Source organism: Gorilla gorilla, chromosome 6 (assembly GCF_029281585.2).
Source record: "Gorilla gorilla gorilla isolate KB3781 chromosome 6, NHGRI_mGorGor1-v2.1_pri, whole genome shotgun sequence".
NCBI classification, from domain to species: Eukaryota; Metazoa; Chordata; class Mammalia; order Primates; family Hominidae; genus Gorilla; species Gorilla gorilla.
In genome coordinates this window covers 87,898,008-87,921,641 of record NC_073230.2, presented here as the reverse complement: position 1 = coordinate 87,921,641, position 23,634 = coordinate 87,898,008, and the positions used below count along the sequence as shown (strand labels likewise).

The 23,634-nt window shown below is 57.9% G+C and overlaps 3 protein-coding genes across 24 annotated transcripts; 1 reads left to right on the top strand and 2 right to left on the bottom strand.

The window, feature by feature from the left end:
• Positions 1–214: 214 nt before the first annotated feature.
• SRRT (serrate, RNA effector molecule) lies at positions 215–13,848 on the top strand. 7 transcript variants are annotated; one of them, XM_004045924.5, is made up of 20 exons: positions 215–529; positions 774–913; positions 6,465–6,593; positions 6,839–6,985; positions 7,234–7,422; positions 9,257–9,426; positions 9,555–9,739; positions 9,927–10,025; positions 10,110–10,227; positions 10,400–10,557; positions 10,889–10,950; positions 11,051–11,129; positions 11,434–11,622; positions 11,979–12,152; positions 12,231–12,384; positions 12,504–12,697; positions 12,887–13,043; positions 13,238–13,327; positions 13,441–13,567; positions 13,658–13,848. In XM_004045924.5, the coding sequence occupies exons 2-20, from the start codon at positions 792–794 to the stop codon at positions 13,731–13,733; spliced, it is 2,619 nt and encodes an 872-aa protein (XP_004045972.3). In that variant the 5' UTR covers positions 215–529; positions 774–791; the 3' UTR covers positions 13,734–13,848. The 7 variants fall into 7 exon arrangements, with proteins under 7 accessions (XP_004045972.3, XP_018886482.2, XP_055248948.1 ...); XM_019030937.4 differs by having other exon boundaries at positions 267–529; positions 10,403–10,557; XM_055392973.2 differs by having other exon boundaries at positions 277–529; positions 10,403–10,557; positions 13,226–13,327.
• A 56-nt stretch (positions 13,849–13,904) lies between these two features.
• UFSP1 (UFM1 specific peptidase 1) lies at positions 13,905–14,910 on the bottom strand. Its single transcript, XM_004045928.5, has one exon. It carries the CDS (start codon positions 14,453–14,455, stop codon positions 14,027–14,029), a length of 429 nt encoding a protein of 142 aa, XP_004045976.1. The 5' UTR covers positions 14,456–14,910; the 3' UTR covers positions 13,905–14,026.
• Positions 14,911–14,974: 64 nt separating this feature from the next.
• On the bottom strand, positions 14,975–22,183 carry ACHE (acetylcholinesterase (Yt blood group)). Of its 16 annotated transcripts, none has more exons than XM_055392976.2 (6): positions 21,723–22,179; positions 21,314–21,451; positions 18,334–19,421; positions 17,502–17,986; positions 16,336–16,505; positions 14,984–15,502 (listed from the first exon to the last, which is right to left on the bottom strand). In XM_055392976.2, exons 1-6 carry the CDS (start codon positions 21,898–21,900, stop codon positions 15,381–15,383), a joined length of 2,181 nt encoding a protein of 726 aa, XP_055248951.1. In that variant the 5' UTR covers positions 21,901–22,179; the 3' UTR covers positions 14,984–15,380. The 16 variants fall into 16 exon arrangements, with proteins under 16 accessions (XP_055248955.1, XP_055248954.1, XP_030869198.1 ...); XM_055392974.2 differs by lacking the exon at positions 14,984–15,502 and adding an exon at positions 15,510–16,255 and having other exon boundaries at positions 21,723–22,181; XM_055392987.2 differs by lacking the exons at positions 14,984–15,502; positions 21,314–21,451; positions 21,723–22,179 and adding exons at positions 15,510–16,255; positions 19,705–19,878; positions 21,232–21,281 and having other exon boundaries at positions 18,334–19,424.
• Positions 22,184–23,634: the final 1,451 nt, after the last annotated feature.

Below are 23,634 nucleotides of genomic sequence, written 5' to 3'. Positions count from 1 at the left end.
TCACCCCCGGTGAGGTCAGGAGGCCCGTGGGGGGAACATGGCTGGATGAGAACTGTCTTAGGACCCCGACACGTCCGGGGTCGCGCGATCCTCGACTTCGACTCTCCCTTCGCGCCCAGAGGGATTGTTCGCCTCCCGAGGCCGCGCTTGGCCCAGCCGAGGTCCCGTAGTTCCTAACGCTCGAGGCGTTATCGTCTCGAAAAACCGCGCGAGATTTGCGAGATACCCACCCCTTTCCCATCACGCCCTGCTCTCCCCGCCGTTCGCGCTCGGTTTGTTAGTTCCAGTTCCGGCCGCGAGGGTGGAGCTTTGTGCCTCGGAGGCGTGGGTGACGCAGGCGCAGCGCGGGCTGCGCGCGCTACCGCCCATCCTCGGTTGTCCCACTTTTGTTCGCCTCTCTTCGGCCCTCTACTCAAGAGCTCCGTCTCCGTCTCGCCCTCCTCGAAGTCCTCGTCGCGCGCCCGCGACCCAGGTCGCCCTGAAATCTAGCCCGTCCGAGCGCGAGTCCAACGGCCGCGGCCGCTCCAAGGTGGGGGAGGGGAGGAGCCTGGGGGGCCCCGCTGGGGCGGGAGAGGAACCGGGGTCCACGGGGGCGGGCGCGGAGAACCTCGGGGCGAGTGGAGGCGTTGGAGCCGCGTCCTCAGGCCTAGGATGGTGGGGGCCGCGGAGGGCTGGCCTTGGCGGGAGGGAAGCGGGCGATCTGCCCGCGAGGGACGGTCCCTTCCTCCGCTCGTCCTTTTGCACCATTCCGACCGCCCCTCCCCGGTCCCCAGGCCCCCTCAGACCGTGCCATGGGTGACAGTGATGACGAGTACGATCGAAGGCGCAGGGACAAGTTCAGAAGAGAGCGCAGCGACTACGACCGTTCCCGCGAGAGAGATGAAAGACGTCGAGGGGACGATTGGAATGACAGGTGAGCCGTTTTTAACTTCATCTTGTCCCCGTTTCATGCCGTTTCACTCCACCCGCGTCGCTTTTCTTTCTCCCCCTTGTAATTTTTATGAGGGCGAACCCTATGAAATGGCTCATTGGACCGTTTCCTGTGGTTCAGCCTATTTGCTGTTGGCCAAATAACTAGCTGTGGCTTGGTTTTTGAAATTCTCTGCAGATCAGAGCTATAGAGCTAAGAGTTTGAGTATGAAGAAGCACTGTTTATACATGCACGAAAAGCGTGCTTTTTTGCTTTTTTTTGTTTTGTTATTGAGATGGGGTCTTGTTTTGCTGCCTTGGCTGGAGTGCATTGATGCAGTCGTAGCAGCCTCCACCTCCCGGGCTCAACCGATCCTCCTGCCTCAGCCTCTTGAGAAGTTGGGACTCCAGGGGGAGGCCATCACGCCCGCCTAACTTTTAAAAATTATTATTATTGTTATTTCGAGACAGAGTCTTGCCCTGTCGCCCAGGCTGGAGTGCAATGGCGCAATCTTGGCTCACTGCAACCTTCGCCTCTGGGGTTCAAGTAATTCTCCTGCCTCAGCCTCCCGAGTAGCTGGGATTACAGGCACCTGCCACCACGCCCGTCTAATTTTTGTATTTTTAGTAGAGACGGGGTTTCACCATGTTGGCTAGGCTGGTTTGGAACTCTCGACTTTAGGTGAACCACCTAGCTCGACCTCCCAAAGTGCTGGGATTACAGGCATGAGCCAGTGCTTGGTCTCAAATTATTTTTTGTAGAGACAGCGTCTTGCTCTGTTGCCCAGGTTGTAAATTATATTTTAGGAGGATTGCTTCAGAAAAATAATAATATAGAGTTGATCTGACTGGAGAGGTTGTCAGATTATTTCCCTGACAATATATGATTAGGTTTCTTGTCACTGTTTTGCCTAAAATCTCGGAGTTCATAGGGCGGTGCTGATTAGATTAATTGATTATAAGATGTCGTTATTGACCTTAGGGTGTTACAGTGAGCTTGGCATGGGGGATCAGAATGGCAGTGGATGTATTCTGTAAATGAGTATATATAGTGGAAGTTATAAAGAGGGTAAACATTGAGGGAACAGATCTCTAAAGGAGGGGAGCGGTGCTGGAGGTTGTGTGTCAGGGACCCACTGGAAAGTGACACTTGGCTAGACTTGGAAAGATGAGTGGGAATTCCCCAGACACGAGTGACATGAACAGCTTGGAGTTGTGGACATAACGTGTGATTTTAGCATATTCTAATTTGGTTAGAGTCCTGTTTCTCAGAATGTCCACAGACCATAGGGGGTCTCCGAGGCTAAAATTAGTTTTTGTGGTAATGTTTACATATTATTGCCATTTCCACTGATGGTGCCATAGCAATGAGGGGTGAAACTGCTGATGCTTTGCCAAACATCAAGGCAGTGACAGCAAAGAGTTAAAAAAAAAAAAAGAAAAGCCAGCCGGGCCCAGTGGCTCACACCTGAAATCCCAGCACTTTGGGAGGCCGAGACGGGCAGATCACAAGATCAAGAGATTGAGACCATCCTGGCCAACATGGTGAAACCCTGTCTCTACTAAAAATACAAAAGTTAGCCAGGCATGGTGGTGCGCGCCTGTAGTCCCAGCTACTTGGGAGGCTGAGACAGGAGAATTGCTTGAACCCAGGAGGCACAGGTTGTAGTGAGCTGAGATCACACCCCTGCACTCCGGCCTGGCGACAGAGCAAGACTCTGTCTCAAAAAAAAAAAAAAAAAAAAAGCCAGTTCCATCAATGATTCTTGATGAAAGAGTAAAACATTTAAATTTGATTAAATTGGACTCTTGACTGTACGTCTTTTTTTAAAAAATTTTTTTTGACACAGAATCTTGCTCTGTCATCCAGGCTGGAGTGCAGTGGGGCGATCTCAGCTCACTGCAACCTCCACCTCCCGGGTTCAAGTGATTCTCCTGCTTCAGCCTCCCGAGTTGCTGGGATTACAGGTGCGTGCCACTCTGCCTGGCTAATTTTTGTATTTTTAGTAGAGATGGGGTTTCACCATGTTGGCCAGCTGGTCTTGACCTCCTGACCTCACATATCCACCTGCTTCGACCTCTCAAAGTGCTGGGATTACAGGCCTGCGTTAGTTGTCTTGAGCAAGAGTACGCATGTGATTGAGTGAGCTGAACTAACAGCTTTTTTCCATGGGATGTTATTTTTACTTGAATGAATGACAAACAGTGATTGTTCATACTTGGGTATTTGGCAGACATCTTGAAAATGAACTGAGAACCTGTTACTTCAGTGTAAGCTGTTGTTATTTGTTGCCAGTGATGAAGTAGAACTTTCCAGTGAAAATTAAAATTTTGGGCCGGCGCAGTGGCTCATGCCTGTAATCCCAACACTTTGGGAGGCAAAGGTGGGTGGATTGCTTGAGCCCAGGAATTTGAGACCAACCTGGGCAACGTGGTGAAACCTGTCTGTACAAAAAAATACAAAAATTAGCTGGGGGTGGTGGCACATGCCTGTAGTCCCGGCAACTCAGGAGGCTGAGGTGGGAGGTTGGCTTGAGCCTGGGAGGTGGAGGTGGGAGTGAGCCTTGATGGCACCACCGCATTCCAGCCTGGGCAACAGAGAGATACCGTGTCAAAAAAAAAAAAAAAAGGAAATTAAAATTTTGGAAAACTTCTACTAATGTGAGCTTGACAGCTTCCCATTAAGTAAAGACTTGGTGAGATAGGCAGTGATGCTGATGAATGCATTTTGATATTGGGTGAGACATAATCAAGGTCCATTGAAAGGGAAAGATAGAACAGTGGATTTTAATGCAGCAGAGAAAGAAATATTCACTGATACTATTTCAGATTGAAGGTTCTAACTAGCCTGTGAGAAACTACTTCCTTCTTGGACAAGGTAGCATAAAGAAAAGAAAAAAAAGAACCTACCTCTTGTTGAATTTTGGGTAGTATCCAACATGAATATCTACAGTTAATCTGAAAAGGCCTTTCCAACTCCTTATCAGTATGAGGCCTGATTTTCTGTTTGTTTTTTGAGACAGGTCTTACTCTGTTGCCCAGGTTGGAGTGCAGTGGCACGATCATGGCCACAGATCACTGCAGCCTTGACTTCCCCAGGCTTAGGTGATCCTCTCACCTCAGCCTCCTGATTAGCTGGGACTACAGGTGTATGCCATCACACCCAGCTAACTTACTTTCTTCCTTCCTTCCTTCCTTCTTTTCTTTTCTTTCTTTCTTTCTCTTTCTTTTCTTTCTTTCATTCTTTCATTCTTTCTTTCAGATGGAGTCTCACTCTGCCCAGGCTGGAGTATAGTGGCGTGATCTGGGCTCACTGTAACCTCCACCTCCCGGGTTCAAACGATTCTCCCACAGCCTCCCGAGTAGTTGGGATTACAGGTGCCTGCCACCACGCCCGGCTAATTTTTGTGTATTTAGCAGAGACAGGGTTTTGCCATGTTGGCTAGGCTGGTCTCAAACTTCTGACCTCAAGTGATCTGCCTGCCTTGGCCTCCCAAAGTGCTAGGATTACAGGCATGAGCTACCATTTCCCGCCAGCCAGCTAAGTTTTGTATTTTTAGTAGAAAGGTGGTTTCACCATGTTGCCCCAGCCTGGTCTTGAACTCCTGGGCTCAAGCAATCCACCTGCTTCGGCCTCCCAAAGTGCTAGCATTCATTACAGATGTGAGCCACCATGCCCGGCCTGCCTCATTTTTCAAGCAGAACAAAATATCTCAACAGATTCAGTGTAGAAGCTATCCTCTACAAAGCCAGAACTTGGAGAAATTGGTGACAATGTAAAAACAATGCCACTTTTTCTCAACAAAATTTTTCTGGAAAACGATTTTTCATAAAAACGTAATGTGTTTCATCTTACTGTGTAATTTAAAAATGAAGGTTTTGGAACATTTCGTTTTAGTTTTGAATATAGTAAGTATCGATAGATGTAACCCACATAAGCAGAAACTCTTTGGTGTCCTCAGTCATTTTTAAGAGTATTAAGGGGCTGAGGCAGGAGAATTGCTTGAGCCCAGGAGGCGGAGGCTGTAGTGAGCCGAGAGTGATTGTGCTGCTGCACTCCAGCCTGAGCGACAGAGTGAGACTGTCTCCAAAAAAAAAAAAAAAAGGAAGATGATGAGGATGGGGGAGGCTGGTGATTGGTTGGGAGGTTGGTGACTGGTGGAGAGGCTGGTGACTGGTCGAGAGGCTGGAGTGACAGCCAGGAGCCCAAGTTAAAACAATAGTGTTGCTTACTGGCATTGAAGTAAGGGTGTGATGTGATGAGACTTGTGTTTGAGGAAGGTCTGCCTGCCAGTGGGGAGACAGAAGCGAGAGACCAGAAGCAGGCGGGCAGCCAGGGCTGCAGGAGCCACACTGGCCAAGGACAAAGACTAGGACAGGGTGTGTGGGGATGGCAGAGAGTGGGACAGCTTTGATAGGCTTTGAGGCAGAGGATTAGCAGGAGCAGTAATTAGCGGTGAGGGTAGTGAATGACAGCTGGGGAGAGATGCTGTTCCGTTGATACAGCAGAGTGGGGAGCGGGAGGAGGAAAAGACATTTGGGCCCATAGTGGTGGGATGAATAGGCTTGATTCTTTTTTCTTTTTTTGGTGGGGGGGATGGAGTCTTGCTCTGTGGCCCAGGCTGGAGTGCAGTGGCGCGATCTCGGCTCACTGCAAGCTCCGCCTCCCGGGTCCACGCCATTCTCCTGCCTCAGCCTCCCAAGTAGCTGGGACTACACGTGGGTGCCACCACGCCCGGCTAATTTTTTTTTGTATTTTTAGTAGAGACTGGGTTTCACCATGTTAGCCAGGATGGTCTCGATCTCCTGACCTCGTGATCCGCCCGCCTCGGCCTCCCAGAGTGCTGGGATTACAGGCGTGAGCCACCGCACCCGGCCAAATAGGCTTGATTCTGACAGGCTGAATTTGAGGGGGTGATGGACTTCTAGTAGGGGATGATTTTTAAAAAGTTTTTTGTTTTATTTTTAGAGACAGGGTCTCCCTCCGTCACCCGGGCTGAGGGCACTGGTGCAGTCGAAGCTTGCTGCAGCCCCGACCTGCCCGTAAGTGGGCCTGTAGCAGGGGTGATTCGTGTGGGTCTGGAGCGCAGGCGGAAGGCCAGGCTGGAGGAAGAGTTGGAGAACCATCAGTTCTTGGGTATTGGCTGAACTCATGGAGTTAGACAAGAATCTTTGTTTTGTTTTGTTTTGAGACAGGGTCTCTGTTGCCAGGGCTGGAGTGCAGTGGCTTGCCCTGACTAGAGAAAAATCTTTTTCTGTTAGGAGTGAAGTTTTATAATTGTAGGCTTTTTAGTCTGGTATCTCAGGGTGTAAGAAGGGCCTGTTTAGGAATGTGGCTGTGGCATATCCAGCTGTATCTTTAATTATTGTTACCTTTTTAAAAAATAAAAATTTTTTTGTAGGGATGGCGGGGGGGGGGTCTCACTATTGCCCAGGTTGGTCTCGAACTCCTGGCCTCAAGTGTTCCTCTGCCTCGGCCTCTCAGAAGTGCTTGGATTACAGGCATGAGCCACTGTGCCTGGCCTTTAATCTTTGTTACTTGTTCTTACTGCCAGAGAGTGGGACCGTGGCCGTGAGCGCCGTAGTCGGGGTGAATATCGGGACTATGACCGGAATCGGCGAGAGCGCTTCTCGCCACCTCGCCACGAACTCAGCCCGCCACAGAAGCGCATGAGGAGAGACTGGTGAGATGGAGCGGTTTCCCTCTCCTCCCCTTTGCCTCAGTTCCACCTGGGCCTCCCCTTTCTCCCCTCACCTGTGCCTAGATCTTTGTCATTTCCTTTTCTCAACTTCCCATCACCCATCGTTACTTTGTTCCTTGAAACCCTTGTCTGGGAGACCATGCTGTGTGTACCCCCGTCTGTCCATCCTCCATGCTCTGGGGAGGTGACTCCCTTCTCTGCTTTACTTTTGTGTCCCCCACCTTCAGGGATGAGCACAGCTCTGACCCATACCACACTGGCTATGAGATGCCCTATGCTGGGGGGGGTGGGGGCCCAACTTATGGCCCCCCTCAGCCCTGGGGCCACCCTGACGTCCACATCATGCAGCACCATGTCCTGCCTATCCAGGCCAGGTAAGGGCGGGGCTTCTCAGAAGGGGGTTGGTAGGCCTGGGGGATGGATGGGGTTGCTGAAGGCCATGGGTGAAGCCAGGGAGCGGGTCAGGCACACAGAGGCATGTCCCTGGGGTAGGGATGGTAGCTGTTGGGGTTTGGGGTGATGTCCATGGTGGACAAACTAAAGGGGCACCCAGCTACTTTGGCCCCTGTAGCCTCCCACCGTTCCCCAACAACCAAGCCTTCCTGACCGGGGTCCCCTCCAGGCTGGGCAGCATTGCAGAGATTGACCTGGGTGTGCCGCCGCCCGTGATGAAGACCTTCAAGGAGTTTCTCCTCTCCCTGGATGACTCGGTGGATGAGACGGAGGCTGTCAAGCGCTATAATGACTACAAGCTGGATTTCCGGAGGCAACAGATGCAGGATTTCTTCCTGGCGCACAAAGATGAGGAGTGGTGAGTGCCCCTGCTTCCCTGGACCTCTGCCCTGGCATGTCCCCCTGGCCCCGCTGGTGGAGCCACAGCCCTGTCCTCTTCCCAGTTTTCCCTGTCCAGAACTTTCTGGGGGCGGGGGTCGGGAAGTATGACAGCATTGGCTGATGGGGTCTCCCCCTCACTTCAGCGACTGCCACGGCCCCCGCCCCGCCCTATCTCCTGTCCTGCTGTCCTCAGAGAGTGGGACACCTCCAGGCAGCAGGTCAGAGCCACTTGGCCCCTTGGGGCAGCAGACAGACTGCTTCCCACTTGTTGGTGTTGGGTCATTGTCATCCCTGATCACCAGGACCCTGTGTGGCTGTGGCATCCTCCTAAAGCGACGAGTGAATCCAGACAAGAAAAGCAAAGATCTCAGGGTCGTTTGACAGAAAAATAATTTTAATTTTTTTTTCCTTTTGTGGATGTTTTAATTTTAATCAACCATCTTTTCCCCCCTTCCTGCTCCTCCTCCTCCTCATCCTCTTTCTGCTCCTCCTCCTTGAAAAGAGCCAGAACTGGGAACTACACCCGCTCATCGACGGAGCTCGGAGCAAACCCACCTCCACCCCCACCATACCCAGCCCATACATGAGCCCCTGGGCTGAGCTGCGCGGCCCCGGCCAGGCAGACAGGCAGGGCACTGCTGTGCACAATGCAGCGGTTTAGCTGAATGTGATTGCTCAGGCAGCTAGCCAGTCAGGCCCCACTGCGGAGTCCCGCGGGGCAGGGCATCTCGGCCGGGCGCCCAGCCAGGAGCCAGCCGGTGGCCCACCAGCCAGCATGGGCCCTGGGCGCCGCTAGTTAAATCTTGAGCTCTGTTTGACCAAGTGGCCAAGGTAAAGATCCTGGAGGTGATGCCTGCGGCTTTCCTTTCCTCTTCTGCCCCACTCGTGGTTCTGTTCTGTCTTCGCTGTCCCCTCTCTCGAATTGCTCTGTGTCTTTGTCCTAATCTCTCATGCACCTTCATTCTTCTCTGTTCCTGTTCTTGCTCCCTGCCTAACACCACCTTCCTCCCTGTTGGTTTTTTTAGTTTCTCTCTCTGATCTTTAGTTTTTCCCTTTGTTTTCGGTTTCTGGGACTTTCTCACACTCTCCGCTTTCCTCCCTTTCCCCTTTTCCTCATACTCCTCATTTCTTCTGTTTTCCCTCTGAGGTCCTATTTGAAATGTTTTATTTTTCTTCTCCCTAACCTTCCAGCCCTCTCCTCTCTCTCCCCCTGTGGGCAGGACCTGAGGCTCTAAAGGGCACTCCAGTGTCTCCCTTCGGTCTTTCCTGTCCCTTCACCATCTTGCTTATCTTCCCACGGGTGGAGAAAGGTGCCCTGCCTCTGGGCTTTTGCTATCTGGCCCTCTGTCTTCCACCTCGGGGTGGAGGGAGTTGGCGGGAGCAGTTTTTGAATGACTGCAGTTTGGGGTTGGTGAGGAGAGGGAGGTTCTTCAGGGCCTGCTATTTCCTGAGCCTTCCTCTCTGAAGCTTTGGGAAATGACACCTTTTTACTACGTTAGTGTTTCCCAGAGATTTAAAGTGGTAAATCTGTCTCTCCAACCCTGGCGTCCCCCTGTAGTCATTGATCTTCCCAAATCCAGAGCTCTTAGTTCCTGGTTCTCCCCCAAATCTTCACAGAACACAACTTCTGGTTCCTTTTGGGGTGTTGGGTGGTTCTAGCGCACCCCTATCCCCTAATCTCTCTATTTTGATGACTTTTTGTGGTTGTGAGAGGAAGGGGGATATGCCCTGTCTTTCCTGGGCCCCTTCCCTCATCCTGGCCTTGGCTTCCAATAACTGTTTTGTCTTTCCCTCCCCTGCTTCGTTCCCAGGTTTCGGTCTAAGTACCACCCAGATGAGGTGGGGAAGCGTCGGCAGGAGGCCCGGGGGGCCCTGCAAAACCGACTGAGGGTCTTCCTGTCCCTCATGGAGACTGGCTGGTTTGATAACCTTCTCCTGGACATAGACAAAGCTGATGCCATTGTCAAGATGCTGGATGCAGGTGTGCGGATTTGGAGGGGTGGCAGGCATCTGGGCCCCATGGGGGTGGGGGTGTCTGGGGATCAGGTAGAAGCCGGTTGACAGGAGCCAGGGCCCTGGGGTCGTGACCTCTGTTCCCTTTGTTGGTAGCCGTGATTAAGATGGAAGGAGGCACGGAGAATGATCTCCGCATCCTGGAGCAGGAAGAGGAGGAGGAGCAGGCAGGAAAGCCTGGGGAGCCCAGCAAGAAAGAAGAAGGACGGGCTGGAGCAGGCCTGGGGGACGGGGAGCGCAAAACCAACGACAAGGATGAGAAGAAGGAAGACGGCAAGCAGGTCCGAGCCTTGGGTCTCCTAGTGCTGTCCCCGGCAGCCTGGGGGAGGGGGGCGGGTAGGGGTCCATAGGAGCTAGAAGTAGGGGGCTGGGGAAAATGAACCTGTGGCCTCAGCTGTGGGGGTGGGGGCCCTCTGATAAAGGTGGGAGGGGAGGTTTGACATCCCCAGTGGTTGTCTCTTACCATAGGCTGAGAATGACAGTTCTAATGATGACAAAACAAAGAAGTCGGAGGGTGATGGGGACAAGGAAGAGAAGAAAGAAGACTCCGAGAAGGAAGCCAAAAAGGTGAGGTGTCTGTGGCCTGGGGTCAGAGTGTTGGGGCTGGGGTCCTGGCACGCTGACTTGTCCCCTCTGCTGTGGCTCACACAGAGTAGCAAGAAGCGGAACCGGAAGCACAGCGGGGACGACAGCTTTGACGAGGGCAGCGTGTCAGAGTCCGAGTCGGAGTCAGAGAGCGGCCAGGCTGAGGAGGAGAAGGAGGAGGCTGGTAGGGTTTCTTTTCTGCTTTAAAGTGCGTTCTCCTAATGCGGGTGGGGAGGTGAGAGGTTGGCGACATTGACGGGAGAGTGGGTGGCTTTTAGGGGAAAGCTTCTATATCCTCCCCACCACAATCAGTAATAAAAACGCACCAGCTCCTTCCTATCCTCCTTCCTGCCTAGAAGAAGCGCTCAAGGAGAAGGAGAAGCCCAAAGAAGAAGAATGGGAGAAGCCCAAGGACGCCGCGGGGCTGGAGTGCAAGCCGCGGCCACTGCATAAGACCTGCTCCCTCTTCATGCGCAACATCGCGCCCAACATCTCCCGGGCCGAGATCATCTCCGTGAGTGGGGACCCGTGGAGTCAGGGCAGGGCTGATGGAGAATGGAGGGCAGAGGGAAGGCAGTGGGGCCCTGCCTGTGACAGATGCCCCCGTTTCACCTGCTAGGGAGGCCCCTTCCCCAGGGCCCATGGCCTCCGAGGACTAGTCCTGATAGCGCCATTGGCTTTCAGGTGCTGTTGTTCTGAAGCCCTTTAGTGGTTTTTCCCTGCCCAAGGATGGGAAGAGTGATAAGGCAGTTAGTCCCTAGGGTTCTGAGGGCAGTGGGGGATTGGAGGAAGAAGCGAATGAATCCTTGAGTCACTATGTGGGGCTGCTTTTCTGCTTCTTGCAGCTTTGTAAAAGGTACCCAGGCTTTATGCGGGTGGCGCTCTCAGAGCCCCAGCCAGAGAGGAGGTGAGTAACTCGGTGCGTTGGAGGGAAAAGTGCAGGGGAACGTTAATGGCCAACACCAACTCCCTCGCTTGACTACGCTAACATTTTCTTTCTTGTGTAGGTTTTTCCGTCGTGGCTGGGTGACCTTCGACCGCAGTGTTAACATTAAAGAGATCTGTTGGAACCTGCAGAACATCCGTGTGAGTGCTGGGGGTGGGACTGTGGGGAAGAGGAAGGGAGACTCTGTGCCACACGGGACCTCTGTGTGACTTTGTTCACTGATAGTCTGGTTGTTCTGCACACTCTTTGACCATTTTGTCTGCCTACGTTGTCTCTGGGCAAGGCTCTGGGGCGTTAGCATGGACAGGACCTATGTGGTCCCCGTCCCCAGGGAGCTCGCAGTCTGATCAATCGCTGGTGCTCAAGAGGGAAGGGTCTTAGAGCTGCTGTTTCTCTGGCAAGCGGGGTAAGTGGGGTAAGCTGCTGATGATGTCTGCCCTCCAGCTCCGGGAGTGTGAGCTGAGCCCTGGTGTGAACAGGGACCTGACCCGGCGCGTTCGCAACATCAACGGCATCACCCAGCACAAGCAGATTGTGCGCAACGACATCAAGCTGGCGGCCAAGCTGATCCACACGCTGGACGACAGGACCCAGCTTTGGGCCTCAGAACCAGGGACGCCTCCCCTGCCAACGGTCAGTGACTCCCCAAAGGACTTTGTCAGAAGCAACTGGTAGTGCCTCTGCTGTGGGCACCTCTGACCTTACCTATCTGTAGCCTTGACCCCTTGCACCCACTTACCTGCTCACTCATTTGCCCCTTCGTGTGTGGGTAGCAGCACCTCCAGCTTCCAGCAGAACGGGGGGGATGCTAGTGATCATTTGTGGCTGGGATGGAACAAAAGCTAAAATACAAATCTCAAGGGGGCAAAAGGTGCCATTTATGTCCGGTGAACTCCTGTCCCCTCGCTGCTCTTTCACTTGTGGAAGGTCTCAGGTTACCTCTTCTGAAGGTCTTTCTCTGCCTTACTTGCTTCTCTTCCTCCCATCAGAGCCTGCCCTCGCAAAACCCGATCTTGAAGAATATCACCGACTACCTGATCGAGGAAGTGAGCGCCGAGGAGGAGGAGCTGCTGGGGAGCAGCGGGGGCGCTCCTCCTGAGGAGCCTCCTAAGGAAGGGAACCCAGCAGAGATCAACGTGGAGCGGGATGAGAAGTTGATTAAGGTGCCAGTGGCAGCGCGGGGCACGTGGGGGCTCGGGCGGTGAGGGCAGGAGCTGAACGCTCGCATTCACTTCCCTTAGGTCTTGGACAAGCTCCTCCTTTACCTGCGCATCGTGCATTCCTTGGATTATTACAACACCTGTGAGTACCCCAACGAGGACGAGATGCCCAATCGCTGTGGGATCATCCACGTTCGGGGGCCCATGCCACCCAACCGCATCAGTCACGGGGAAGGTGAGCTCCAGGTTCCCCTTTGTTCCCGGCTGCCCCTGGCCTTGGTCCTCCAGCCCCTTGCCACCGTCCTTCCTTCCGGCTCCCTTGCCAACCTTCCTTCCTCTGTTCCCAAACCACAGTGCTGGAGTGGCAGAAGACGTTTGAGGAGAAGCTCACACCGTTGCTGAGTGTGCGGGAGTCACTCTCAGAGGAAGAGGCCCAGAAGATGGGGCGCAAAGACCCAGAGCAGGAAGTGGAGAAGTTCGTCACCTCCAACACGCAGGAACTGGGCAAGGATAAGTGGCTGTGTCCTCTCAGTGGCAAGAAATTCAAGGTGTGGGATGTTGGAAAATGGCCGTGCTACGGTGGTGGGAGGTGGGGTTGAGACAGGAAGCCCCCTGGGCAGGGGTGGGGGAACTGCTCACTGCACTGGCAGGCGGGAGCTGGGAATCCTTCCAGCTCGGGCCTGGGAGCAAGGCAACCCTTATGTGGCTGTCCTGACCCCTCTCCTCTCTCCACCCAGGGTCCTGAGTTTGTGCGCAAACATATCTTCAACAAGCATGCAGAGAAAATTGAGGAAGTGAAAAAGGAAGTCGCGTTTTTTAACAACTTCCTCACTGATGCTAAGCGCCCAGCTCTGCCTGAGATCAAGCCAGCCCAGCCACCTGGCCCCGCCCAGAGTAAGATACGATCCATGAAGGTCGCATGTGCCTTCTCCCTTGACTACCCAGGGACTCCCGTTTCTCTTTAACATGTCACCCCGAGAAGTTTCTGCCCCATCCTCAGGCCATAGCCCTAGAAGTCAATTGTACCCGTATCCCCCTCCCTGCCCCCGCAGTAATTCATGTCCCTGTCTGTGTTGTACTCCCCCCAGGTTTGACCCCAGGACTCCCCTACCCACACCAGACTCCCCAGGGCCTGATGCCCTACGGTCAGCCCCGGCCCCCGATCTTGGGCTATGGAGGTAAGTACAGGAGGGAGATGAAGGGGCTTGGTGAGTGTGTGGCTTTGGGAGAAGAAAACAGAGGATGGAATTCAGGACATAGTTTTGCAACTCAACACTGATCTCTGTCATAGCTGGTGCTGTCCGCCCTGCAGTCCCCACAGGAGGCCCTCCATACCCCCATGCCCCGTATGGTGCTGGTCGAGGGAACTATGATGCCTTCCGAGGCCAGGGAGGTTATCCTGGGAAACCTCGCAACAGGTGAGGGGGGCAGACGCCCAAGCTTTGTTGCCGCCTGCAAACTCCCTTTTGGGAGCCCTCAGCTCTCATCCTTTACCTCTCACCTCACAGGATGGTTCGTGGAGACCCAAGGGCCATTGTGGAATATCGGGACCTGGATGCCCCAGACGATGTTGATTTCTTTTGAGCCGTCCCCCGTTCCTCAGTCCTGTATCATCCATACTTGTACTACCTTGTCCCATCAAGCTCTGAGAATTTTTTGTATGATCAGCCTTACTGCCAATAAAAGCACTTCCACAGGGCTCCTGACTCTCGTGTGTTACATAACTCCCCCATCCTTCCAGAGTAACTCCTGAGGTGTTGCTCAGCCCTGCCACTTTTATTATTGATGTCAAAAGTGCCAGGCTTTGCAGGGACACCAGTGGGAGGTACATAGGTGCGTGTCTGGGACCCGAGAATCTCAGTTCTGTAACTTCGTCCTCAGTCCAAGGTGCACTGCTGCTGTTGGGAGCTAAGGCTGGTCAAGCACAGGTTGTAGAAGGAGTTGGGGTCAAAGGCTGCACTCACCTCTTGCCAGCCCACCCACCCAGCAGCCTGTAGTTCACTGGGGCTTTTTGGAGTGCCCCAGTAGTGAGGGTCCAATACCAGGACATAGGCTTCCGTGCCTGACCCGACGCAGACTCCCAGCAAGGCCTTGGACCTGGCATCTGCGTCCCCCCCAACCATGACTGGGCCCCCACCCCCTGCGAAGTGCGAGTAAAGCCTCTCCAGCTCCCCGTGCAGCCCCACTCCCCGGGGTACGTGGCAGAGGCGTCCCTGGGGCCCTCCGAAGTGAGCGAGGCAGAGGCTGGCCTCCACGCAGCCGATCCAGTCCCGGGAGCCCCGGAAGCCTGGGGGCTTGTCGCCCATGTCCTCCAGGGCCGCCTGCACGGCGGCCAGTCCAGGTACGCCCGCGGGCTGGCCCTCCGGCCACGAGCACAGCGTCTGCAGAGTGCGGTAGCCGCAGCCCCAGCCGCGGTCGTCCAGGCCGTCGCAGCCGTAGTGGTAGTAGAGGTAGTGGCCCGAGAGCAGCGCCAGGCGGACAGGGCCGCGGCTCGGCGGGGACAGGCCCACGTGGACGTCCCTCAGCGGCTCCAGGGCGGTGGGCGGGAGCGGAGGTCCCAGGCCAGGCACAGCGTCCTCCTAGCGGCGCGGAGCGACCTCAGGCTCCAACACTTCCTTTCGGCTCCGGGTCTTGGGCCAGCTGCCGCAGGACCGGTGCGCAGACTGGGGACGCACTCCCCGGGCCTCTCGTTGATCACCGCAGGCCGCAAGCGGCAGCCACCGAGCGGCACCGACCGAAGAGCTCCCACAATGCTCCGCCGCGCCCCGCCCCGCCCCACCCCGCCCCGCCGCGCCCCTCCCCTCCGCCGTGCCAGCTAGCCTGCCTCCGGGCCTCATTGCGCAGGCGCGAGCTCCGCCCGGCAGGGCAGGGCCAGGGGTTGGCCTTTGCCTTGCGCCCGCCTCGGAGCTCGCCTGTTTCTCGCCCTCCAGCCCGGCTCCTGCATAGACTCGGCCCCCGTGATTCCGGCGTTCTGCCTCTACCCCTGGCTCCCTAGTCGCGCACACTCCCGTGGCTGTAACAGTTTATTGGCAGCCCAGAGGGGCGAAGGCACCGCGGGGGAGGGAGCTCAGCCTGAGACATGCAGAGGACCGGGAGCCCCGGGGGACGTCGGGGGTGGGGTGGGGATGGGCAGAGTCTGGGGCTCATCTGTGTTATAGCCCAGCCCTGAAATAAATAGTATATACAGCTAGGGGGCCGGGCGGAGCGGAGGACATGGGGGTCCCGCCGGGGTCACAGGTCTGAGCAGCGATCCTGCTTGCTGTAGTGGTCGAACTGGTTCTTCCAGTGCACCATGTAGGAGCTCCAGCGGTGGAACTCGGCCTTCCACTGCCGCTCCGCCTCGTCGAGGGTGTCTGCGGCCAGGGCGCCCAGCGAGGCGGGAGGGGAGGACGGCACGAGGAAGGTCGGGGATCGGACATTTGGGCGGGTGGAAGGGGGGGCATGAGTGCAGGGAGGACGCACGGAGAAATGCAGGCGACCACGTGGGACGGTGGCAAGAGGATCAGGAGAATGTGCGAAAGACGAGAGGGAGGATGAGGGCAGAGGCGGGGCCGGAGAAGGACAGCAGGAAGGAGAGAGGAGGAGAAAAGAATGACCGGAAGACGGGAACAGAGGGGACAGGAGGGGGAGGTTGGGGGAAAAAGAAGAGACAGAAATGGTTGACCGTTATAGCCCCAATGGGGGGTGCTACCCCGTCCGGGGCCTCCCACTTCCCCCCAATGTCAGGCTCAGGTTCCAAAAGATAATTTTATAAAAGAATACTGGCTTTTCCATTTCCATTCAAACAACAAAGGCGTGGGGGTCCCTGAGAAGGGTGGGAGGCACGGCCCCCTCCTCCTGCCCTGTCCAGTGTGAGTCTCTCGGTTTGAGGAGGGAGGGGGCACTGGGTCTGAGATCCCTGAGTGTGGCCCTTCCCCACGGTCCGACCACTCATTAGAGGAGGGGCCCCTGTGGCCGTAGGGGAAGAGGCCGTGTTCACAGCCGCCGGAGGTGGGAGAGGAAGAGGAGGAGAAGCTGGTGGAGGAGGAGGAGGGGCAGGGGGAGGCCGGGCCTCGGAGCAGCCTCCCCATGGGTGAAGCCTGGGCAGGTGCTGGGAGCCTCCGAGGCTAGGGGGAGAAGAGAGGGGTTACACCTGGCGGGCTCCCACTCCCCTCCTCCCAGCCGCTGCCCGCTGGCCCCTGCATACCGGTGGCGCTGAGCAATTTGGGGAGGAAGCGGTTCCAGAAGGCGCAGGCCTGGGCGCGCAGCCCCCGCCGCACCTCCAGCGGCCGCAGGTCCAGACTCACGTACTGCTGAGCCCCCGCCGTGTACGGGGGCCATTGTGGGGCCTTGGGGTCTCGGGGCTCATTGGGATCCCTGCGGAAGGAAGGGAAGGCTCAGTCCAGACGGGCAGTGGGAGGAGGTGGCCCCCAACTCCACGGGACCCCGGACTCTTCAGCTCAGCGGAGAGCCCCAGAGAACCCGTCCCCTCCCTCCCACCTTCTCCAATGTGCGCAGTCATCGGGGTCTTCCCTTCCTCAAGCGCTCCCTGTCTCCTTCCGTTTCCCTCAGCTTTTCTGTTCCATCTTTGTTTCTCTCACTAAAAAAATGGCTAGGATGTCTTGAGACTTTCCTAAATAACCAGGACGGGTCCTATGTCTACAAACATCACATTTTTTAACAACACCCATCCAATGCTAGATTTCATTGTCCTCTTCTCGATCCAGGTAAACTGGTGTGTGTGTGAGAGAGAGAATGTGTCACTGCTAGTGAATCTTCACTGGTTTGACTTAATCCAGCTCCAACTCCTTTGTCTTGGTCTCCCGTCTTTTTTTTTTTTTTCCCCAGAGATAGGGCCACTCAGGCTGGAGTGCAGTGGTGCCATCATAGCTCACTGCAGCCTCAACCTCCCAGGCTCAAGCAATCCTCCTGCCTCACCTTCCCAAGTAGCTGGGACTAGAGGCACGAGCCACCGTGCCTGGCTAAGTTTTGTATTTTTTTTTCTTTTTAAGAGTCGGGGTCTTGTTATGTTGTCCAGTCTGGTCTCAAACTCCTGGCCTCAGGGGATCCTCCCACCTTGGCCTCCCAAAGGGCTGGAATTACAGGGGTGAGCCACTGTGCCCTGCCCCCTCCATGTCTACCTCGTCTCCTCCTCACTTTCCTTTGCCTCTGTCTCTGCAAGACCCCCTCTGCCTTCTCTGTCTCCTTTCTTTTTCTCTCCCCTTTTATCTCCTTTGTGAGCATATCCCTCTCTGGCTGTTCTATCCTGCCCCTGTCCCACCCGTCCTTTCTGTCTCCGTGTGTCTGCCTTTGTGTGTCCTCCCGCCCCCGACTCCTGTCCTCCCCAGCCTTCTCTCCCTCTGCACTGCTGACCCTGTGCGGGCAAAGTTGGCCCAGTATCGCATCAGTCGCTGGGCGAAGATTTTCTCCTCTGCCGTGTAGTTTCGAGAGGGGTCCAGGGGGATCCCAAAGATGAACTCGATCTCGTAGCCGTGGGGCACCCCCATCCACAGGGGCCAGGAGAGCGTGGAAGCACGGTGTTCAAAGACGTAGGCGTAGACCCGGGCACCCTGGGCAGCTAGTCGCCCAGCCAGCTGGGCCACGGGGCACACGACATTGTGGTCGCCCACCACATCACTCAGGGCCTCCCTCAGGCGTGCCGGGTCCTCGGGATGCAGCCAGTCTGTGTAATGCAGGACCACAGCCTCGGCTGCCAGGTCACTTACCTGGGGGACCCCGACCCGCACCCCGGCCAGGAACTCGGCCCGGCTGATGAGAGACTCGTTGTCTTTGCTGAAGCCTGGGGCCCCGTAAACCAGAAAATACGAGCCCTCATCCTTCACCACACCCACCAGCACCTGGGGGTGAGGGAGAGGGGGGTGGGATGGAGCGACAGGCACAGACAGACAAGTAGACAGAAACAGATGGACAGACAAAGAGCCAGAGAGATGAACAGTTACAGACCCCGGAACCATGGACAGAGAGAGGACAAGATCAGGGGAGGGATGCAGAGAAAGAGAAAATAGACCCATGGTGGCTTTCCTGTCTGCCCTGCTGACCACCCTGGGATCTGAGCCCTCAGGGAGGACTTCTGGGACTTCTGGGAATGGGCCTGGAGAAGCCCTCATGCCTGGGTCCCTGCAGGGAGGGAAGGGACCGCTGGGACCCAGAGGAGCCAGCTTCACGCCAGCTAGCCACTAGTTACCTGCAGGCCGTGGAAGTCTCCCGCGTTGATGAGGGCCTCTGGGGTGTCACTGAGGAAGTCTCCATCTACCACAGGCACGAAGGAGAACCGGAAGACGCTTTCTTGAGGCAGCACGTGCCATTCGTGGTTCACCAGGACCTGCGCTGGTCGTGTCCGAAGGCAGGCTACCAGCTCTGTGTCATTCCCACCAGTGCCGCCTGGAGGACAGCCCACAAGGTGGGCCAGCTGCGTGGCCCTGCGACGGGCCTCTCCCATGCCCACCGTGGCCCAGGGTCCATTGGGGGCACCGCTCTGCAGCACGGCCCTGTGGAACAGGCCCCGGCTGGGCGGGGACAGCAGGTGCATGCCCACCGAGGCGGCTCCCGCGCTCTCCCCAAACAGTGTCACTGATGTCGGGTCACCCCCAAAGGCTGCCACGTTCTCCTGCACCCACTGCAGGGCCAGCCTCTGATCCAGGAGACCCACATTGCCCGGGGCCTCTCGGCTCCCCGGCAGGGCCAGGAAGCCAAAGGCTCCCACCCGGTAGTTCATGGACACCAGCACAGTCCTCTCGGCCTGTACCAAGAAGCGGCCATCGTACACGTCCAAGGAGGAGGCCCCACTGTAGAAGCCACCCCCATAGATCCAGACGAGGACAGGGGTGGGGGATGTAGGCCGGGGGTATGGTGTCCACACGTTGAGGTACAGGCAGTCCTCGCTCAGCTCACGGTTGGGGTTCCACATCTCGGTGCCCTCAAAACCTGGGTATAGGGTGTCCACATATTGGTAGCAGACACTCTGGAAGGTTGTAGCGTCTACCACCCCTGACCAAGGCTGCTTGGGCTCCGGTGGCAGAAAGCGACGGGGTCCCATGGGTGGCTCCGCAAAGGGGATGCCCAGGAAAGCAGAGACAGGGCCCCCGGGGGTCTTCAGGCGAATGCCCCGCAGCCGGCCCCCACGCACCGTCACCAGCAGCTCTGCATCCTCCCGGCCCTCAGCCCCCACTCCTCCTCCCAGGAGCCAGAGGAGGAGGAGAAGGAGTGGGGAAGCCAGGGAAGGCGTGTGCAGCAGACACTGCGGGGGCCTCATGGCTGCAGGGCAGGCAGCGTCTGCTGGGAGAAAGAAAGGGAAAGGGTGAAGGGTCGGTCGAGAAGCCAGGAGGGAGGAGATTAGGGCACTGTCGGCCCAAGGGTTATCGCTCAGCTGCAGAGGAGGTGGGGCAGGTTGGCAAAGATGAGGGGAGAGAGGGAGGGAGGGAAAGAGACAGGCAGAGACAAGGACACAGGCCAGCGGGCAGGAGGGGAAAGAGATCAGGCAGACACCCATATCCAGACAAATGCAGGGAACAGAGAGGAGCACCCTCTCTGCCCCGCAGGGGTCCACCGCCCTCACCTCTTCCCGGAACTGGGCCGGGCCCAGCTCGTGCAGTGAGGGCACCAGAAGCCTCAGTCCACGAACAGGCCACCCGACAGGGGCGCGGCCTCACGGACGGGCAGCGCCGCTGGGGGAGCTTGCGGCGGCCTGAAGGCGCAGCCCCGCTCTCCTGGGTCAGCCAGACCCGGGGCCCTGGGGGGCGGTGGGCTGGGCATTCAGGGTGTGGAAGCCTCAGGTCCCGGGGTCCCCCAAATCCTGCCTAGTCCACTCCCCACCCAACCCTGCTCCTTCTCATTCAATGTCTGGCACCGAGCGCTGATGCCCGCGGGTTCCCATCAGCTGCGCACGCTCCCAGCCCAGCCCCAGCAAACAGGCTCGCCAGCCCGCGTCCCCCAGGACTCGAGAGCCCCCCATCCGTCTGAAGCTGCCGTGCACGCCGCCGCCGGCGGAGGGCAGTAGAGACCGAGAAAAGGTCGGCGCTCCCCGCCCCGAGCCGGGAGCCGGGAACTTGGGGAGGGGGCCTGGGGGCTCGAGGGCCTTGCAGAGCCGCCTGAAGGGCGAGCCGGGACGCCTGCGTTCCCGGGACTCCGGAGATCCCCGGCTGCAGGGGCGGGGGGCGCTATTTTGGGGGCAGCAGCTGCTACGGTTCCGGCATCTCCAGCCAAAGGATCAAAATTCCCCGGGTGGGAACTCCCCCCTCTCCCGCCGGTCACCCCTAGCCCAGCCCCCGCCGCCCTGAGCTGGGGGTGGTGGTGCTGCTGGAGATTAACTAGGAAACCCGAGTGGCGCTAATTATAACTCGGGGCTTCCGCTGAGCCTCCCCTTCCCAAAAAATAGAGATGGAGTCTCCGCGGGAGGGGGCGTCCTGGGCCTCGGAGGGGGCCTCTGCGGGGCGCTGCGCAGGGGCGCTGGGCTTGTGGCCCTGGGGATGGCGGTGCCCAGCCCGGCGCCGGGAACCTGCGCAGCTCGGGTACCGCCCCAATTAGGGGGTGTCTTCCAGTGGCCCCGGACTAGGGAGCGATCGGGGAAGGGGTGCTCGGGGGTCCCCGCGGGAATCGGAGCGCAGAGGCGGCGGCCGTCCCCGCGGGCTCGGGCTCCTGCGTGGGCGTCGGTGAGTGTGAGGCGGCCGGGGAAGAGTTCCGGACGAGTGCGGGGTAGCGGAGGGCGGCGCGGGGCAGGCCCGGGGAAGCGGGAGCCGTCCCGTTAGGGGGGCCTGGACCCCTCGGGGAGCGCACGGCGCCCCGGACGCGGGCCTTAAGGAGAGTCCCGGGCGGGGAGGGAGACTCACCTGAGGCGGCCGAGCCGGGCCGGGCCGGGCCGCGCCGGGAGCTGGAGGCGGCCGATGTTCCCCGGCGCAGGCTGAGCCGACTCTGACAGCCGCCGCCTCCGGCCCCCCGCACACACCCCCTCCGGGCCTCACAGCGCCCCCGCCCGCCCCCGCCCACTGTCTCCGCCCCCGCCCCTCCCCGCTCCCCCGGGTGGCCACCTCCCCTCTCTCTCCCTCCCTTGGAGCCGAGACCCGGAGACCCCGGGGCCCAGACGCACTCCAGTGCCAGACGCCGACCGACGACAGACGCGCAGTGACAGACGCGACCCAAAGACCTGCAGCGGCGGAGTAGACACCCACGTGACAGACGGACAGAAGCCCGTGGAGACAGACACGCGCAGACGGACGACCTCATGCAGTGACCGGCACAGACAAACGCAGGGACGACTTTCACAGACGGACGGACACACTTGGACACCCTGTCGGTCTCGCTCGAGGCTGGTGAAGTTAGCGCAAGGCCAAGGGGTCATGCATCCCCGGCCACGACACAGACGGGTGGCATGGGAGGAGAGGCATGTGGGAGTGTGGCAGAGGACCGTCCCCTTAGGGGTCCAGGTGGCACTGGTGCAGAAAAGGTGACGTGGGACACTCCTGGGGATGAAAGGACACCTGTGGGAATGGAGATGTAAAATGGGATCGCTAGTGGAAATGAGGTGGGAGGGCATGGAGACAGGAGACCCCTGGGGGAGGAAGGGGTGACTCGGGACACCTGAGAAGGCAGGACAGCGTGGTAGCACGCGCAAGTCTGCTGGGCGAGGCCGCACTCCGCGGCGGCAGTGGAAACTTCTGGAACCCCCGCGGGTGGGTCTGTGCTGGTTCCCTGACGGGTGACCTCGGACTTTCGTCACCAGGGTCCGGTCGGGGCATGACATCACCAGGCCTAGCATTCATTGGCCGCGCGGCTGGCAGGTGGGAGCGGCCTGGCCCGGGGGCCCCCAGCCTGCTCCGAGGGGCCTGACCCGCGCAGAATGCCCCCCGCTCCGCCCTCCAGGAGTTCACCCGTGTGGACAGGGCTGCTGCAGCGGGGTCCCCACGACCGAGGTGCATGCGGCAATACCGCGCGGCGCCTGCTTCCTGGAGGCAGCCGGCTCGGGAGCCCCCGAGACCCCGCGTGGGAGAGCGGCCGGCGCAGGCCAGCGTCGGGGCGTGCGTGCGCGCGCGCGGCGGTGCGGGGCGCGGCGTGGGGTGGGCGCGTGCGCACACGCTCGCTGTAACCGCCGCGCGCCCCGCAGCGCCCGCAGCGCCTCGGGCACGCGGCCGCCGCCGCCAGGGACCGCGGGCACCGGGTCGTGGGGCCTCGCAGGGGTTGAATCCGGAGTCTTGCCAGTCCCTGGGCCGCGCGGTTCCCGGCTCTCCAAGCTGGGCGGGCCCCACGCCCGCTCGCCCCACGGGAACCGGGTCCCGCAGGCACGGTCACCCGCGCTCCGCTCGCTGGAGACGGCCGCCAGGTGGCGCAAAAAGCAGCCACTCGGGCCTCGGAGACTGGGCTGGGTTGGGGGTGTTGGGGAGGTGAACCCCTCGCCATCTGTGCCCACTGTCTCCGGCTCTCCCCGCCCCAATCTCAGGCAACCCCAAATCCCCTGCCTGGACACCGAGGCTCCTTCTATCTGGCCTTCAGCGTTCTGGCCGCACTAGTTGAAGGCTCCTCACTGGCCAGACCATGTGCCCTAGTTGAGATCCCTGAAGAGCAGGTGTAAGGGCTGTGCATGGGGGAGGGGACAGGATGGTGGATGGTGGGTGTTGCTGCGGGGGGAATGGATCTGAGGCAGGTTTCTAAGCGTGGTAATTATGAATTATTAAAATGATGGGGCCGCGTGTGGCCCCTCTTGCAGTGCCTGTAATCCCAGCACTCTGGGAGGCCGAGGCAGGAGGATCGCTTCAGTCCGGGAGTTGGAGACTAGCCTGGGCAACATAGCGAGACTCCCTTCTCCGCAAAAAAATAAAATGATGGAAACAAACTGTGAACGAGTGCTCTGAGGCCTGCCCCAGTCCTGAGGCTTTAGGGATTTTTGGCCCTGCTAGTGATGAAGGCTTGCCCCTGTCACCCTCCAGACGAACTGTGCCACGCAGGTGTCACCTAACCTCTGTCGTCACGAGTTTCTAGGCCTGTACAATGAAGATAGGGCAGGGACAGTTTATCACCAGGGTTATCATTTCCTGGAACTATCCCTCTTTTCACCTTGAGCTCTCAGCAACCGTTGTCAACACAGGCACCTAACCTGTCAAGCCAGGAGGCGTTTCCCTACATAGTCTAGCATAGTAAACTCCCCACCCTCCACAGCTGTCACTGCAGGGATGTCCTTGATTTTTCCCATTTCTTCTCTCACCATTTCTGTTTATCCAGGAATGAGCCTTGCTTCTACTACCAGTTCTGCCAATTCAGAGAATTTCCCTACCCCTCTTTTATCTCTGTCTCCCACCTTGGAAGGAAGCGCCATTTTTTTTTTTTTTAGACAGAGTCTTGATCTGTCGCCCAGGCTAGAGTGTAGAGATGATGCCATCTCAGCTCGCTGCAACCTCTGCCTCCTGGGCTCAAGGATTCTCCTTTCCCAGCCTCCTGAGTAGCTGGGACTAGAGGCGCCTGCCACCACACCCGGCTAATTTTTGTAATTTAGCAGAGG